The sequence below is a fragment of the Chiloscyllium plagiosum genome, unplaced genomic scaffold, assembly GCF_037043375.1.
Source record: "Chiloscyllium plagiosum isolate Xiang-an unplaced genomic scaffold, Cpla_swu_hap1 HiC_scaffold_24, whole genome shotgun sequence".
Taxonomy (NCBI): Eukaryota; Metazoa; Chordata; class Chondrichthyes; order Orectolobiformes; family Hemiscylliidae; genus Chiloscyllium; species Chiloscyllium plagiosum.
The window spans coordinates 46,856,879-46,873,890 of NW_028270162.1; the positions used below are offsets into that span (position 1 = coordinate 46,856,879).

Sequence of the window (17,012 nt, forward strand, 5' to 3'; positions counted from 1 at the left end):
CCACGCTCCTGATCTTTGGGCACCTGGTACGGAGGAAGGAGGGCAGGTCTGAAGACCTCCTCGTGGGTCTGCTCCTGGGCCTGGCCAAACTGGCCATCAACAGGTCTAGGCAGCGGGCCGTGGAGGGGGTCGTTAGGGCCGACTGCCTGCCCCTCTTCCGCGGTTACGTTAGAGCCCGGGTGTCCTTGGGGAAGGAGCACGCGGTGTCCACCAACACCCTGGAGTTGTTCAGGGAGAGGTGGGCGCCGCAGGGAGTGGAGTGCATCATTTCTCCCTCCAACTCTATTTTGATTTAGTCCCTACCCTCCCCCTCACTGTTTTGATCACACAGCACTGCCCTTTGATGTGAAGGGCAGTGTTTGTCACTGGCCACTCAGGTGTTTTCCTATCTTCCTGGTGGTGGAAATTGAATAAAAAATTCGTGCACTTTGTGTCTTTCACTGTGTTTCACACGTAAAAAAAAAGAAATAAACAAGGCATTGCCGCAGGGAGTGGAGTGCTTATTTCCCCCTCCAACTCTATTTTGATTTAGCCCCTACCCTCCCCTTCACTGTTTTGATCACACAGCACTGCCCTTTGATGTGAAGGGCACTGCTTGTCACTGGCCACTCGGGTGTTTTCTTTCTTCCTGGTGGTGGAAATTGAATAAAGACTCGTACATCTTGTGTCTCTCACTGCGTTTCACACCTGCACACACACAGCATGGGTGCTGGGGAAAAAAATAAGGACTACTGCAGTTAGATGGTAGTGTGGGGGTTAAACAAAAAGAAAAAGGAAAAAAAAAGAGATTTGGCCACTCAGGTGAAAAAAAAATAAAAATTCAAAAAAAATAAATAGGAGATTACCCTCCCCTAAAAAAAAATAAACAAGGCATTCAAAATCTCCTCACTTTGGGGGACTGACTCTGAGCTGTGCACAAGTAAATAAAGGGGGTCTTGGTGACAGGATACTGACCTCTGTGCAGTCATTTCAAAAACCCAAAGATACTTTAGCAGTGTATAAAGAGCAAAAGGATAGCTAAGGAAAAAGGTGGGACTTATCAGAGATGAAGAAGGGAGCTTGTGTTAAGATGCAGAGGATATGGGAAAAACTTTTAATGATATTTTCGTGTCTGTGTTACACAGAAAAGGGATGATGTTGATTTGGGATTCCAAGAGGATCAATGTGAAATATTGGACAAAATAATCATATTGAGAGAGGATTGGAATTCCTGAAAGTGGGTAAGTCGTCGGTGCCAGATGGATTGTTCCCAAAAATGTTGAAGGAGATCAGGGAAGAAATACCAGAGTATCTGAGGAGGTGAGCTGCCAAAGGACTGGAGGAATGCAAATGCGGTTCCTTTGTTTCAAAAGGATACAAAGGAAATGCCTAACAATTAGAAGCTTGTTAGCCTTACTTTAGTGATGGACAAATTGTTAGAATCATTCCAGATAAGATCTCTCTTAGAAATGCATGGATAGTCAGTATGGCTTTGTTAAGGGAAGGTCATGCCTTACAAATTTGATTGAATTCTTTGAGGAAGTGACATGGAGGATTGGTGAGGGTACTGTAGTGGATGCTGTCTAGATGGATTTTAGTTAGGCATTGACAAGGTCCCATGTGGCAGACTTGTCAAAAAAGTAAAAGCTCAGGAGATACAGTGTAATGTGTTAAATTGGATCCAATGTTGACTTAGTAATAGGAAGCAAGGGGTAATGGCCAATGCCTCCCTTGCAAATGAAAAGCTGTTTCAAGTGGTGTTCTGCAGGGCTGGATGTTGGGACCCCAGCTGTTTGTTTTCTACAAAAACAACTTGGACATGAGCGTAGAGGGCACAATTGGGAGATCTGCAGACAACACAAAAAGTGGCCATGTAGTTGATAGTGTAGAAGGTAGCTGTAAGCTCCAGTATAATATAGATGGGCCAGTGGAATGGGCAGGCAAGTGGCAGATGGAGCTCAACACTGGAGGTAATGCATTTGTGGAGGTCAAACAGTAAAAGGGAATACACCATAGATGGGAATATACTGAGTTATCAGGACAGGCTGAATGTGTTAGGGTTTTGTTCTCCTGCGGTATCGGAGGCTGAGGGGTGACCTTTTAGAGGGTGAATGGTGGAGTTGACTTAATGGGCTGCATGGCCTAATTCTATTCCTATATCTTATCTTTTATCAGCAACACTGAAATTATGTACTAACAAACAAATATTGTTGTTGCCAAATTACAGCTAAACACAGACACTCTACCGATATATCCAATTATTTGCTTTGAAATTATGGGTCTTATACTGGGAAAGCCAACCTATTTCAAATAGAAATTTCTTATCTGTAGTATGTCAGCTGAAAGAGAAATAAACTGTCTCTGGCAGCAATGTGTGAGCAGTAATGGAATTTGCAGAAACAGCTTGCTTTCAATCATGTCTTGCCACGTAACAAATTTCAAACTGATGGTTTATTCTCTTCTAGCACCAAGTGTTTCGATATTATTGTAAGCAGAGGCAATCAGTAACAATTCAATACATGAGAAACATTCAGACTTTCCATTTTGGAAAATATTTTCTGTGTACTATATAATTGCAGCTATGGTTCTGTGGAATGCAGCATTGCAGCTTTGAAGGTTGTTATTTCAGAAATATAAATTACATTCTTGCTTCAAAATAGATTCCCAGTTGCCTAAATGACAGTAACGACACTATTTTTGTAAATGAGAAAAAATGATACTCTGAGCGATATTTATTACCCATGATTGAGAACTTTGAGCTAAGAAAATATATCATGCCAGACTACACTTGATTGATAGTCTTGCTTCATACCAGACATGCTCTTAACTCTTTCCACTTCTCTCCTGCTGAAACAGACAGTCCTCTTGTATCACAAGTCGCCACATTTCATGTATAAATGACAGCTGGGTATCCAAGGGCACCATAGTAAAGACCTATTCTGTCAGCATTCAAGGTCAATACACAGATAATTTAAACCAAGGACCTTGAGCAGGATCCCAGTTAATTTAACCACGGAATGGTATAGCACAGAAGGGAGCCATTTGGCTCATTGGGTTCATATTGTCTCTTTGTAACAGCCACTCAGCTAGTCCCATTCCCTCTCCAAACAGCCATGCAAACCTTTCCAGGTAACTATCCAAACTCCCTTTGATTGATTCTGCAGTCACACACTCTCAGGCAATGCACTTCGGATTCAAAACACTTGTGTTAAAAATATTTTTCCTTATATCAAATCTGGTTATCTGCCAGTCAATTTAAATCAATATTTTGTTGTTTTCAGCCCTCCTATCAAAGAGAATAGGTTCTCCTTATCAACTCTGTCTGGACCCCTTGTGGTCACTTATGATGATCTGAACTGTTATGTCCAGATTTTTACTCTTGAGAGAGGTACAGAGAGTTGAGAGAACTTCTGGCTCAATGGAGCCTGAAATAACTCTACAGAGGCAGGTATCCTGCCACCAAGTCCCCCTTTACTTACACCTTGACACTGATCCAACTCCCTCATAGGGCAACTTTCAGAGTGTCAGGATATCTGACACTCCCTTGTTTTTTAATCTGTCAGCCAGAGCTCCCTGATTGGAATCAGATTATCAGTCTGGTGTAGGGAAATGTGGAAATACTGGATTACTGATCAGGATAGGTGACCCCAGAATAAATGAGGAGGTTGCTGGGTGTAGAAGTGGGCTGGGCAGACTGCCTGCCTCTAGGATAAGGCACTGCGTACAAACTTTAAAAATAAAGAATTAAAAAAAATGAAAAATCCATGCAGCCCTCAAACTGTCCCACACTTCTATGTCCCACCCATGCCAGAAAGTGCCACCTCATGCGCTCACTCACCCAAAGGTCTTCCATATCTACTATGCCAAGCTACAGCCCCTCCAGGGCGGTATGGTGGCTCAGTGGTTAGCACTGCTGCCTCACAGTACCAGAGACCTCAGTTCGATGACAACCTCCGTCGACTGTCTGTGTGGAGTTTGCACATTCTCCTCATGTCAGTGTAGGTTTCCTCCGGGTGCTCCTGGCTTCCTCCCACAGTCCAAGGATGTGCAGGTTAGGTGGATTGGCCATGCTAAATTGCCCCTAGTGTCCAGGGATGTGCTGGTTAGGTGTATTAGTCATGAGAAATGTGGGTTACAGGGATAGGGTAGGCGGATGGGTCTAGGTGGTATGCTCTTCAGACGGTCGGTGTGGATTTGATGGGTTGAATGGCCTGCTTCCACTTTGTAGAGATTCTATGGTTCAAACCCCGCTTGACCTCCAATTTAAAGAAAAGGGGTGAACAACTTGCATTACATCAGGGGCCTCCGTTCCAGAAGATCCCAGGCTCAAGGCTGCTACTTCATGGGACAGACCAATGCTAAACATAGAGCAAACAGCTGTGATCAGCCTCTGATACAGACTTTTAAGTACAACTTTAACCCTTGCAATGCTGATTTCAACTTTGGAGCTTCCTACACATAACTGGTTATTCTGTTTAATATTTTTGAGGGAAGACCACACTTGGAAACACAAAGTACTCCTTTTGGTAAGGTACTTAACTCGTCACCACTCCTTCCCCCATCCGCCATATCAAATACATACTCACATGTCTATCTCTACATAGGGCTTGTGATGCAGGATTAGGCTGCTGTATGGTCAGTTCACATGAACTGGTACATGGGCTTCGGGGATCCTGGGAATACATTTCGCTAAGGCCAATGTCAAGGTGAGAATAACGTCAATTGACTGTTATTGTTTGTGTTTTCTAGTGTGGTCTTACCTCAAAAGTATCAACTAGAATAACCAGTTATATGTAGGAAGGTCCAAAGTTGAATTCAGCATTAGGAGGGTTAAAGTTGTACTTACAAGTCTTTATCAGAGGTTGATCACAGCTGTTTGCTCTATGTTTAGCATTGGCCTTGATGTTTGCAAGTTGTTCACCCCTTTTTTTTAAATTGGAAGTCAAGGGAGGTTTGAATCATAGGATTTCTACAGTGTGGATCTGTTCCCACTTAGTGCCAATTCATGTCCATCAAAGCCTCCTGTCACCACCTTTTGCCCTTATATCGACTGTGCCAAATCTCCTAGTGTGCACCATCAGTGAAAATCCAAGCCAAAGTTGGCAGGAATAGGAAAGGGTTTGGGGGAATATGGGCCAGGCGCAGGCGGGTGGGACTGGTTTAGTTCGGAATTATGCTCAGCATGGACTGGTTGGACCGAAGGGTCTGTATGACTATGACTGGAATGTCAGGGAAACCCTCTATTCTGTGCTTACCTGCCATGCTTAGTTAAGCACTTCCCAACAAAGATTTACCCTCTATTGTGACTGGAGCACCAACACTGGATGACATTTTTTTCCTCTTTAGGCGAATGAAAGAAAGACCTGTATGTTACATAAAACTTTTCACAAGGTCAGGATTTCTCAAAGCCACTTACAAGCGATATTTCTGAACCGAGGTCAAAGTGTAACAAATGCAGCAAGTAATTTGCACACAACCAGCAGTGGAAAAGAATGACCAGATATTCTGCTTTAGGTGTTAGCTGATAGGTACAAATGGCCAGGACACCAGGAGGATTCCACCACTTCTCTTCAAATAGTGGCAAGGGATCTTTTTACATCCACCCAAGAGGCTAACAGGAGCTTGCTTAACACCTCATCTAAAAGACAGCATCACCTACAGTACAGCATTGCCTCAACAGACGCTGTGCTACTAACCCAACCGAATCTATTAACTCAGCACAGGCCTGACCAGGGACAAAACCTGAATTTGCACACACTGCACAACAAAATACCCCACCAGGGATAAATGCTAAATCATGTAATTTATAGCAAATAAGGCCATTCAGCCAACTGTGTTGGTCAGACTCTTTTAGAGTTGACTGCTTCCTACACATCAGCTATTTTCCAAAACCCTGAAAATTAAATTTCTCCAAATACTGTTCAATTGCTTTTTGAAGGTGTCTGTTCTTTCAGGCAGTGCTTGCTAGGACGGGGGGAGTGTGAAATTATTTCTCCCCTAGTTCTTTTACCAATCATTTTTAAGCTGTAGAACTTGGGGACGAGTGGCAGAGTGGTTGATGAGGTGCCTTCGAGAAAGAAAGCGAAGGTTGGAAATCAAGGATAGGTGTTCCAAGTGGCTGAAAATGGGAAGTGATGTTCCACAAGGATCAGTGTGGAGAATAAAGCTCTTCACAATTTATGTTAATGAATTGGACCTTGAAATCAAAAACATGATTTATAAATTTGCTGATGTCATCAAATTGGTGGAATGGGGTGGGATAGTTAATAATAATGTAGAAAGGCAACAAATTACAGAAGGATGTCACAGTTATTGAACATCTCTGAATGGGTTGACTAGAAAAATAGGTTAAATTTTTTAAAAATTAAAGCAGATTTGTTGCCTTCTTGTGGCACTGTGGTAATGTGGTAATGTCCCAACCTCTAGATCAGGAAGCCTGGGAGCCCCGGATTCAAGTTGCCAGAGGTGTGGAACAGCATTGCTGAACTGGTTGATTAGAAAAATAGGTTAAAGCAGACTTGTTGGGACCTTCTTGTGGTGCAGTGGATAGTGTCCCTGCCTCTGGACTGGGAAGTCTGCTCTAGAGGGATGCTCAAGTCCCTCTGCTCTAGAGGGTGCAATTACCCAAGTTATGTTAAACTTGTTTCAAAGGTGGGCTAGACTGCACCAAAGATCACAGTGTGCAGTGGCTGAATTACAAAAAAGATAAAAAGACTGGAGAGTGTGAACCAAAGGCTTATACAAGTGATGTGATGAAATGCAAGACTTTACATATTAGGAATGGATTGGCAGGCTGGATCTCTTTTCTATTGAAAAAGGTGACAGGTCCTTTAACAGAGTTCTTTAAGATTATGAAAGGTTTTGATAGAATGGATATAATGTTTTCTCTTGAGGGTAAGTGCATTGCTAGAAGCCATCAATATTAGTGAGTGATGAGTTCAATGAACTTGGTTCAACAGTACCAGAGAGAAGAGGAAATTGGCCAAGCATATGAAAGAGAGGCAACACAAGGTTATAATGATAGATTTTAGCTTAGGAATGATGGGCAGAGGATTGAATGGAGCATTGTACTGATATGAACTGACCAAATGGCCTTATGCAGTGCTGTATAAACCTATGTAATTGTGCAGAAATCTATGATCTCTGGTTACAGACCCATTACCAAGGAGACAGCTTCTCCGTTTTTGCTCTATTCAACACTTTGTAATTTTGAACATCTCTATCATGTCTGTCTTATCCTTTGCTTCTCTAACATTTGCCAGTGTCCCCACACAAATGATGACCCTCATCCTTGATATAATTGTACACAATATCCAGCTGAGGCTTAACTAGTGATTTGTAAGGGTTTGCATGACTTCTTTGTTTTCATGTTCAAAGCCTTTGTTTACAAGGCTAAGTATTCCATGTAATAAAAATAGAAAGTGCTGGAGAAATCAGAGAAGTTCTGAAGAAGGGTTATATTTGGATGTGAAACATTAACTGTGTTTCTCCACTGATATTGCCAGACCTGTTGAGTTTCTCCAGCATTCTCTTATTTTATTTTAGATTCCCAGAACCTACAGTATTTTATTAATATTCTATGCAATTGCTTAACTGTTTCATTGAGTTACCCTGTCACCTTCACGGATTTATAAATAAGCACCTTCAGGTCTCTCTGTTCTTGGCACCTCTCTCAAACTGTATCATTCACACTATACTGTCTTTTCATGCTGTTTCATCATCAAGACTAACAGCTAATCAGCAACCCATTTCAAGCTGAATAAAGTGGTGCTCCCTACCACACTTTGGCTTCTTGCAACCAGGTCTGATGAGTGCAAGACAAAAAGCTTTGACTTTGTGGTGTGTGCGTCACACCACAAAGTCAAAGAGGGCAGGTAAGAGTCAACCACATTGCTGTGGGTCTGGAGTCACATGTGGGCCAGACCAGGTAAGGATGGCAGTTTCCTTCCCTGAAGGACATTAATGAACCAGATGGGTTTTTCTAACAATCGACAATAGATTCATGGTTATCATTAGACTCCTATTTCCAGATTTTATTTGTTGAATTCAAATACTATTAGCTGCTGTGGCTGGATCTGAATCTGGATGCCCTGGACATCACCTGGGTTTCTGGATTAACAGTCAAGATTAGAGTGGTGCTGGAAAAGCACGGCAGGTCAAGCAGCATCCGAGGAGCAGGAAAATCAACGTCGATTTTCCTGCTCCTCGGATGCTGCCTGACCTGCTGTGCTTTTCCAGCACCACTCTAATCCTGACTGATCTCCAGCATCTGCAGTACCCACTTTTCGCCTTTCTGGATTAACAGTCCAGCGACAATACCACAAGGCCATCACCTCACCAACAAACAATATTTTATGTGAATTAATCATATGCATTTATATTTTGCTCATCGTGGTAGATTCCTTTGTTGCAGCCAGGACAGAGATTTTGGAATTCTCTTCCGATAAGGTTGGAGAATGGGTCTTTAAATTTATTCAAGGTTATGTTAGACAGATCCTTGACAGACAAAGGGAGTACTGGGTTATGGGTGCAGAAAGGAAAGTGGAGCTGAGACCACAACCAGATCAGCTATGATCTTTCTGAATGGTAGAGCAGGCTTGAAAGGTCAAACTCCTGCTCTTAATACTTTTGATACACAATCATCCCAACAAAACAGACTTAATATTTAAAGAAGTTTCAAAGGAGACAACTGATCTGGGCTCAGCATGCAGCAACAGATCTAAGGAATTTATCTATCAAAAGACATTTAACAACCTTGCTGTTCCAATTACAAGCATACAGCCATGAAAACTGACAGTGTGCGCCTAAAAGAAAGAGTGATTTCAAACATCAAAGCCTTATCTTGATATACAAGAAAAACTCTAAACTTTCATTACCTTTATATATGATTTTCCATTATCCTTCAGCATGGCTGCTCTCCAGGTTAACAAGCGAGCACTCTCTAGTGCCAGGCCCATATCAGCCAGTTTGAGCTATAAACAAACAAAACATCACTCGTACCAATTCTTCTAAATTATTACTTGTTTACAAGTTCAAAGGTATACATTATGGATCAACATTGTACTTTTAGCAGTAGAATGCTACTTTTCCAGATCAGGATAGGATTCGATATTAGAATTTCAGTTATTCCACCATTCAGACAAATTACAAGCTGCTGCCTTGGCCAACAGATGATAATACTGACAGATAGTGGAGGAAATTCTCAATGTAACATTATTGTTTGCAGTGTAGAAGCACTCATGTGGACCATTATACATGTTTCAACTCCTTGGTAGACCTACCCAATTAGTCCCACTCTCTGCTCTTTCTCTGTAACCTAAAGTAGATTTGTTTCTTCAATTTGAAATCTCTTTTGAATGTTTCAACCGTTTCTGCTCCTACCTCTTCTTCATTCCAACTCACTGTATTAGCAAAGGAAAGTCCTAAAGTCACCTATGGTTCTTTTGAATATCACCTTAAATCTGTGTGGTCTGATTACCAACCTTTCTGGCATAGGAGACAGATTTTCATTATTAATCTTTCAAAAACATTTATGACTTTGAACAAATACAAACCATCTTTTAACCTTATCTGCTTGAATACCACACCAGCTTCTCCAGTCCTTCCATTTGCCTTGTAGTCACTAGCAAGATTCTAGCTGACCGTTCCTGCACCTGTTACCAGGATGTTGCCTGGAATGGAGAATAGGTCGTACGAGGATAGGTTGAGAGTGCTAGGCCTTTTCTCGTTGGAATGGCGAAGGATGAGGGGTGACTTGATAAAGGTTTATAAGATGATCAGAGGAATAGATAGAGTAGACAGTCAGAAACTTTTTCCCCGGGTGCAACAGAGTGTTACAAGGGGACATAAATTTAAGGTGCAGAGTGGAAGGTATAGGGGAGATGTCAGGGGTGGGTTCTTTACCCAGAGAGTGGTGGGGACAAGGAATGCGCTGCCTCTGGGAGTGGTAGAGTCAGAATCTTTGGTGACCTTTAAGCGGCAATTGGATAGGTACATGGATGAGTGCTTAAGCTAGGACAAATGTTCGGCACAACATCGTGGGCCGAAGGGCCTGTTCTGTGCTGTATTGTTCTATGTTCTAAGTCCGAGATACCCTTCCTGAAATGTGGTGTCCAGGATTGAACACAGTACTTTACCTGAGACCTGTAAGTGCTTAATAAAGATTTGGCAGACCAGTTGTTTTTGTATTCACTGCCTCTATCATTAAAGATAGGAATTCTATATGCTTTTTCAATAGCCTTGTAAACTTGTCATACCACCTTCTAAGATTTGTCTACATACACCCTTAGAACTCTCTCTTCCCAGACCCAATTTAAATTGTTAACATTTAGTTTATAATGCTTCTCCTCATCCTTCACTTTCCTGGTTAAATTTATTCTGCCTTGTCTCTCCCAATTCCATTACAGACAAAAAGAATGCAATTGCTGGAATCCAAGGTAGACAAGCAGGAGGCTGGAAGAACATAGCAAGCCAGGCAGCATCAGGAGGTGGAGAAGTCAATGTTTCGGGTATGTAACACTTCTTCAGGACAGAGGGTGGGTGTAAGGGGAGCTGCAGGCAAAGGGGGTGGCGGGGGCAGGGTGGTGAAGTGGGGATGGGTGAAGACAGGTAGGGGATACGACCTGGTTGGTCAATGGGAGGAATTAATCCGGTAGGTGGCAGGGAGGAGAGGAAGGGAGGGGAGGGGCTGGGAAGGGAGTTGGGGGATGGGAATGGAGGTTATTTGAAATTGGAGAACTCAATGTTGAGTCCTCTGGGCTGTAGGCTGCCCAGGCAGAAAGTGAGATGTTGTTCCTCCAGTTTACGGTTTGGTTCATTGTGGCAATGGAGGAGGCCAAGGATGGTCATGACAGAAAGGGAGTGGGAAGGGGAATTAAAATGGGCAGTGACTAGGAAATCTGGTTGGCCCCTGCAGGCCCAGCTGAGATGCGAACCATTCCCTAAGTTTCCATTTGGTCTCCCCGATGTAGAGAAGACCAGATTGGGAGCACCGGACTCAGTAAACTAGGTTGGAGAAAGGGAAGGGAGGTGTCTGAGATGAACCAAGTGAATTTGAGGGTGGGGTGAAATTTGTGGGCGAAGGCAATTCATTGACTTCACCCACAACTTCCACTCTGCCCTCAATTCACTTGGTCCGTCTTAAACATCTCCCTCCTCTTTCTTGACCTCTCCATTTCCATCTCTGGCAATAGCATCCAGTGGGATGTTTACTATAAACTCACACATTCTCACAATGACCTGACTACACCTCCTCCCACCAAGTATCCTGCAAGAACTCCATCCCCTTCTCCCAATTCCTCCTTCTCCGCCGCATCTGCGAGGACGAGGAGAATTCCACTCCCAAGCATCCCAGGTGTCCACCTATTTTGAACAACGTGCTTCTCCCGGCTCTGTCATCCACACAGCCCTCTGAAGCACCATCTCCATTCCCTGTTCTACTGCCCTAAATCACACCAAGTGCAATAAAGACAGAGTCCCCCTTGTCCTCATCTACAACCTCAGAAGTCTCTGTATCCAGCGCATCATCTTTAAACACTACCACCAACTCCGAGACCTCACCACCAAGAACATCTTTCCCTTGCCACCCCTCTCTGCCTTCTGCAAGGACCATTCCCTCTGTCAATCCTTGGTTTGCCCCACCCTCCCCACTAACCCCCCCCCAAACTCCCAGGTACCCCTGCAACTGGAAAAGATGAAAAACCTGCTTGTACACCAACTCCCCTCACTCCATCCAGGGCCCAAATAGTCCTACCAGGTGAAACAGAGATTCATCTGCCTCTCCTCCAACCTAGTTTACTGCATCAGGTGATCCTGATGTGGTCTTCTCTACATCAGAGAGACCGAACGTATACTTAGGGAACAGTTCACCACGCATCTCAGCCGGACCTGCAAGGGGCCTGCCAGACCTCCCAATCACTGCTCATTTTAATTTTCCTTCCCACTCCCTTTCTGATGTGACTATCCTTGGCCTCCTCCATTACCACAATGAACCAAACTGCAAATTCGAAGAACAACACCTCACCTTCCGCCTGGGCAGCCTACAACCTGTGAGGACTCAACATTGAGTTCTCCAATTCCAAATAATCTCCCTTCCCATCCCCTGACTCCCTTCCCAGCCCTTCCCCCTCCCTTTTACTTACCAGATTCATTCCTCCCATTGACCAACCAGGTCATACTCTCCCCTTGTCTTCACCTATCACCACCTCACCAACCTTCCCCTGTAGCTCCCCTTACACCCACCCCGTCTTGAAGAAGGGTTACACCTGAAACATCGACCTACCCACCTACTGATGCCACCTGGCCTTCCGAGTTCTTCTAGCCTCCTGCTTGTCTATCTTGTTAAAAGAGAAAAAGTATAACATAGCTAAGATAAGTGGGAAAACTGAGGACTGGGAAGCTTTTAAAGAGCAACAGAGGATTACTAAGAAGGAAATACGCAGAGGAAAAATGAGGTACGAAGGTAAACTGGCCAAGAATATTAAGGAGGATAGTAAAAGCTTTTTTAGGTATGTGCAAGGCAAAAAATGGTTAGGACAAAAATTGGGCCCTTGAAGACAGAAACAGGGGAATATATTACTAGGAACAAAGAAATGGCAGAGGAATTAAATGGGTACTTCAGATCTGTGTTCACTTGGGAAGACACAAGCAATCTCCCTGAGGTAACAGTGGCTGAAGGACCTGAACTTAAGGGAATTTATATTTGCCAGGATTTGGTGTTGGAGAAGCTGTTAGGTCTGAAGGTTGATAAGTCTCCGGGGCCTGATGGTCTGCATCCCAGGGTACTGAAGGAGGTGGCTCGGGAAATCGTGGATGCGTTGGTGATTATTTTCCAGAGTTCAATAGATTCGGGGTCGGTTCCTGAGGATTGGAGGGTGGCTAATGTTATACCACTTTTTAAGAAAGGTGGGAGAGAGAAAGCAGGTAATTATAGACCAGTTAGTCTGACCTCAGTGGTGGGAAAGATGCTGGAGTCTATTATAAAGGATGAAATTACTGCACATCTGGATAGTAGTAACAGGATAGGACAGTCAGCATGGATTTATGAAGGGGAAATCATGCTTGACTAATCTTCTTGAATTTTTTGAGGATGTAACTATGAAGTTGGACGAGGGAAATCCAGTAGATGTAGTGTACCTGGACTTTCAGAAAGCTTTTGATAAAGTCCCACACAGAAGGTTAGTGAGTAAAATTAGGGTGCATGGTATTGGGGGCAAAGTACGAGATTGGATTGAAAATTGGTTGGCTAATAGGAAACAAAGGGTAGTGATAAATGGCTCAATTTCAGAATGGCAGGCAGTGACCAGTGGGGTACCGAGGGATCCGTGCCGGGACCACAGCTTTTTACAATATATGTTAATAATTTAGAAGATGGTATCAGCAATAACATTAGCAAATTTGCTGATGATACAAAGCTGGGTGGCAGGGTGAAAAGTGATGAGGATGTTAGGAGATTACAGGGTGACCTTGACAAGTTAGGTGAGTGGGCAGATGCAGTTTAATGTGGATAAATGTATGGTTATCCACTTTGGTAGCAAGAACAGGAAGGCAGACTACTACCTCAATGGAATCATTTTATGTAAAGGGGCAGTACAGAGAGATCTAGTCAATGAAGGCAAGCATGCAGGTACAGCAGGTAGTGAAGAAGGCTAATAGCGTGCTGGCCTTCATAACAAGAGGAATTGAGTATAGAAGCAAAGAGGTGCTTCTGCAGCTGTACAGGGCCCTGGTGAGACCACACCTGGAGTACTGTGTGCAGTTCTGGTCTCCAAATTTGAGAAAAGACATTCTGGCTATTGAGGGAGTGCAGCGTAGGTTCACGAGGTCAATTCCTGGAATGGCAGGATTACCTTACACTGAAAGACTGAAGCGACTGGGCTTGTACACCCTTGAGTTTCGAAGATTGAGAGGAGATCTGATTGAGACGTATAAGATTATGAAAGGATTGGACACTCTGGCAGTAGGAAACATATTTCCACTGATGGGTGAGTGCCGAACCAGAGGACACAGCTTAAAAATACGGGGTAGACCATTTAGGACAGAGCTCAGGAGAAACTTCTTCACCCAGAGAGTGGTGGCTGTGTGGAATGCTCTGCCACAGGGGGCAGTGGAGGCCCACTCTCTGGATTCATTTAAGAAGGAGTTGGATAGAGCTCTCAAAGATAGTGGAATCAAGGGTTATGGAGATAAGGCAGGAAGAGGATACTGATTAGGAATGATCAGCCGTGATTATATTGAATGGTGGTGCAGGCTCGAAGGGCTGAATGGCCTACTCCTGCACCTATTGTCTATTGTCTCCCCCAATTCTAGCAGTCTATGATCTCCTGAAGTTTGTTCCTGTCTCTTTCACTTTATACTATTTTTGCAAATTTTCTACCAGTGCAGACTCTGTAATTGGAGAGCAGAGCAGGTTGGGCAGTGACTGGATAAGAATTTAAACTACTGCTTCTGCTAATGGTCTGAAGGAGGAGACAGCTAAATCTGGAAAAGTGGCAGAAATAGAGTCATAGAGATGTACAGCACTGAAACAGGCCCTTCGGTCCAACCCGTCCATGCCGACCAGATATCCCAACCCAATCTAGTCCCACTTGCCAGTACCCGGCCTATATCCCTCCAAACCCTTCCTATTCATATACCCATCCAAATGCCTCTTAAATGTTGCAATTGTACCACCCTCCTCCACATCCTCTGGCAGCTCATTCCATACACGTACTACCCTCTGCGTGAAAAAGTTGCCCCTTAGGTCTCTTTTATATCTTTCCCCTCACCCTTAAACCTATGCCCTCTAGTTCTGGATTCCCCGACCCCAGGGAAAAGACTTCGTCTATTTATCTTATCCATGCCCCTCATAATTTTGTAAACCTCTATAAGGTCACCCCTCAGCCTCCGACGCTCCAGGGAAAACACAGCCCCAGCCTGTTCAACCTCTCCCTGTAGCTCAAATCCTCCAACCCTGGCAACATCCTTTTCTGAACCCTTTAAAGTTTCACAACATCTTTCCGATAGGAAGGAGACCAGAATTGCACGCAATATTCCAACAGTGGCCTAACCAATGTCCTGGACAGCCGCAACATGACCTCACAACTCCTGTACTCAATACTTTGACCAATAAAGGAAAGCATACCAAATGCCTTCTTCACTATCCTATCTACCTGCGACTCCACTTTCAAGGAGCTATGAAACTGCACTCCAAGGTCTCTTTGTTCAGCAGCATTCCCTAGGAACTTACTATTAAGTGTATAAGTCCTGCTAAGGTTTGCTTTTCCAAAATGCAGCACCTCGCATTTATCTGAATTAAACTCCATCTGCCACTTCTCAGCCCATTGGCCCATCTGGTCTAGATCCTGTTGTAATCTGAGGAAACCCTCTTCGTTGTCCACTACACCTCCAATTTTGGTGTCATCTGCAAACTTACTAACTGTACCTCTTATGCTCGCATCCAAATCATTTATGTAAATGACAAAAAGTAGAGGACCCAACACCGATCCTCGTGGCACTCCACTGGTCACAGGCCTCCAGTCTGAAAAACAACCCTCCACCACCACCCTCTGTCTTCTACCTTTGAGCCAGTTCTGTATCCAAATGGCTAGTTCTCCCTGTATTCCATGAGATCTAACCTTGCTAACCAGTCTCCCATGGGGAACCTTGTCGAACACCTTACTGAAGTCCAAACAGATCACATCTACTGCTCTGCCCTCATCACTCCTTTTTGTTACTTCTTGAAAAAACTCAATCAAGTTTGTGAGACATGATTTCCCACGCACAAAGCCATGTTGACTATCCCTAATCAGTCCTTGCCTTTCCAAATACATGTACATCCTGTCCCTCAGGATTCCCTCCAACAACTTGCCCACCACCGAGGTCAGGCTCACCAGTATATAGTTCCCTGGCTTGTCTTTACCGCCCTTCTTAAACAGTGGCACCACATTTGCCAACCTCCAGTCTTCCGGCATCTCACCTGTGACAATCGATGATACAAAAATCTCAGCAAGAGGCCCAGCAATCACTTCGCTAGCTTCCCACAGAGTTCTCGGGTACACCTGATCAGGTCCTGGGGATTTATCCACCTTTAACCGTTTCAAGACATCCAGCTCTTCCTCCTCTGTAATCTGGACATTTTGCAAGATGTCACCATCTATTTCCCTACAGTCTATATCTTCCATATCCTTTTCCACAGTAAATACTGATGCAAAATATTCATTTAGTATCTCCCCCATTTTCTGTGGCTCTACACAAAGGCCGCCTTGCTGATCTTTGAGGGGCCCTATTCTCTCCCTAGTTACCCTTTTGTCCTTAATATATTTGTTGAAACCCTTTGGATTCTCCTTAATTCTATTTGCCAAAGCTATCTCATGTCCCCGTTTTGTCCTCCTGATTTCCCTCTTAAGTATACTCCTACTTCCTTTATACTCTTCTAAGGATTCACTCGATCTATCCTGTCTATACCTGACATATGCTTCCTCTTTTTCTTAACCAAACCCTCAATTTCTTTCGTCATCCAGCATTCCCTATCACCCTGACAGGAATATACTTTCTCTGGATTCTTGTTATCTCATTTCTGAAGGCTTCCCATTTTTGTAAACATGCTGTGATTTTTATAATACTGAAAAGGAGCTTGAAGGGGAATCAATGTATAAATTACTTATAGGCAACACTGTCTGGAGATCCCAGTCTGAAAACTTTCCAAACTAGTAATTCACAAACAAAAATAACCTTGCGGAAATACCACTTCATGTGTGCAATCCTATTGTGACGACAATATCTAATAGAAAACTGCTGTTGGGAACCAGATCTCATTCAAACTTTCCAAGATTTCCATCAATCTATAAGGAGAGTTCAACCCAACGTGCCCCTGCATCCGACCTGAATCCAGTGTTTGCTGAAAGACAAGTTATGTCCGTGTTGTGAGTAGTCCAATTTTAACTCTAGTTATTATAAACACCTTGTGGTTGAATCTCTGCAGTGATCCCTCAATTGCCTGATATTTTTGAGCAAACCCTTCAATGCCATTTCTCCAGGATATTTGCGGGCCCTCT

General features: G+C 43.6%; 1 protein-coding gene across 4 annotated transcripts in view; it reads right to left on the bottom strand.

Annotated features, from left to right (window-relative positions):
- Nucleotides 1-17,012, bottom strand: part of acads (acyl-CoA dehydrogenase short chain) — a 216,429-nt gene that overhangs the window by 37,240 nt on the left and 162,177 nt on the right. For all 4 annotated transcript variants that reach the window (XM_043715933.2, XM_088000131.1, XM_088000132.1 and 1 more), the window contains exon 8: nt 8,856-8,951. In XM_043715933.2, coding sequence (XP_043571868.1) covers nt 8,856-8,951 — 96 coding nt within the window. The remainder of the gene's footprint in view (nt 1-8,855; nt 8,952-17,012) is intronic.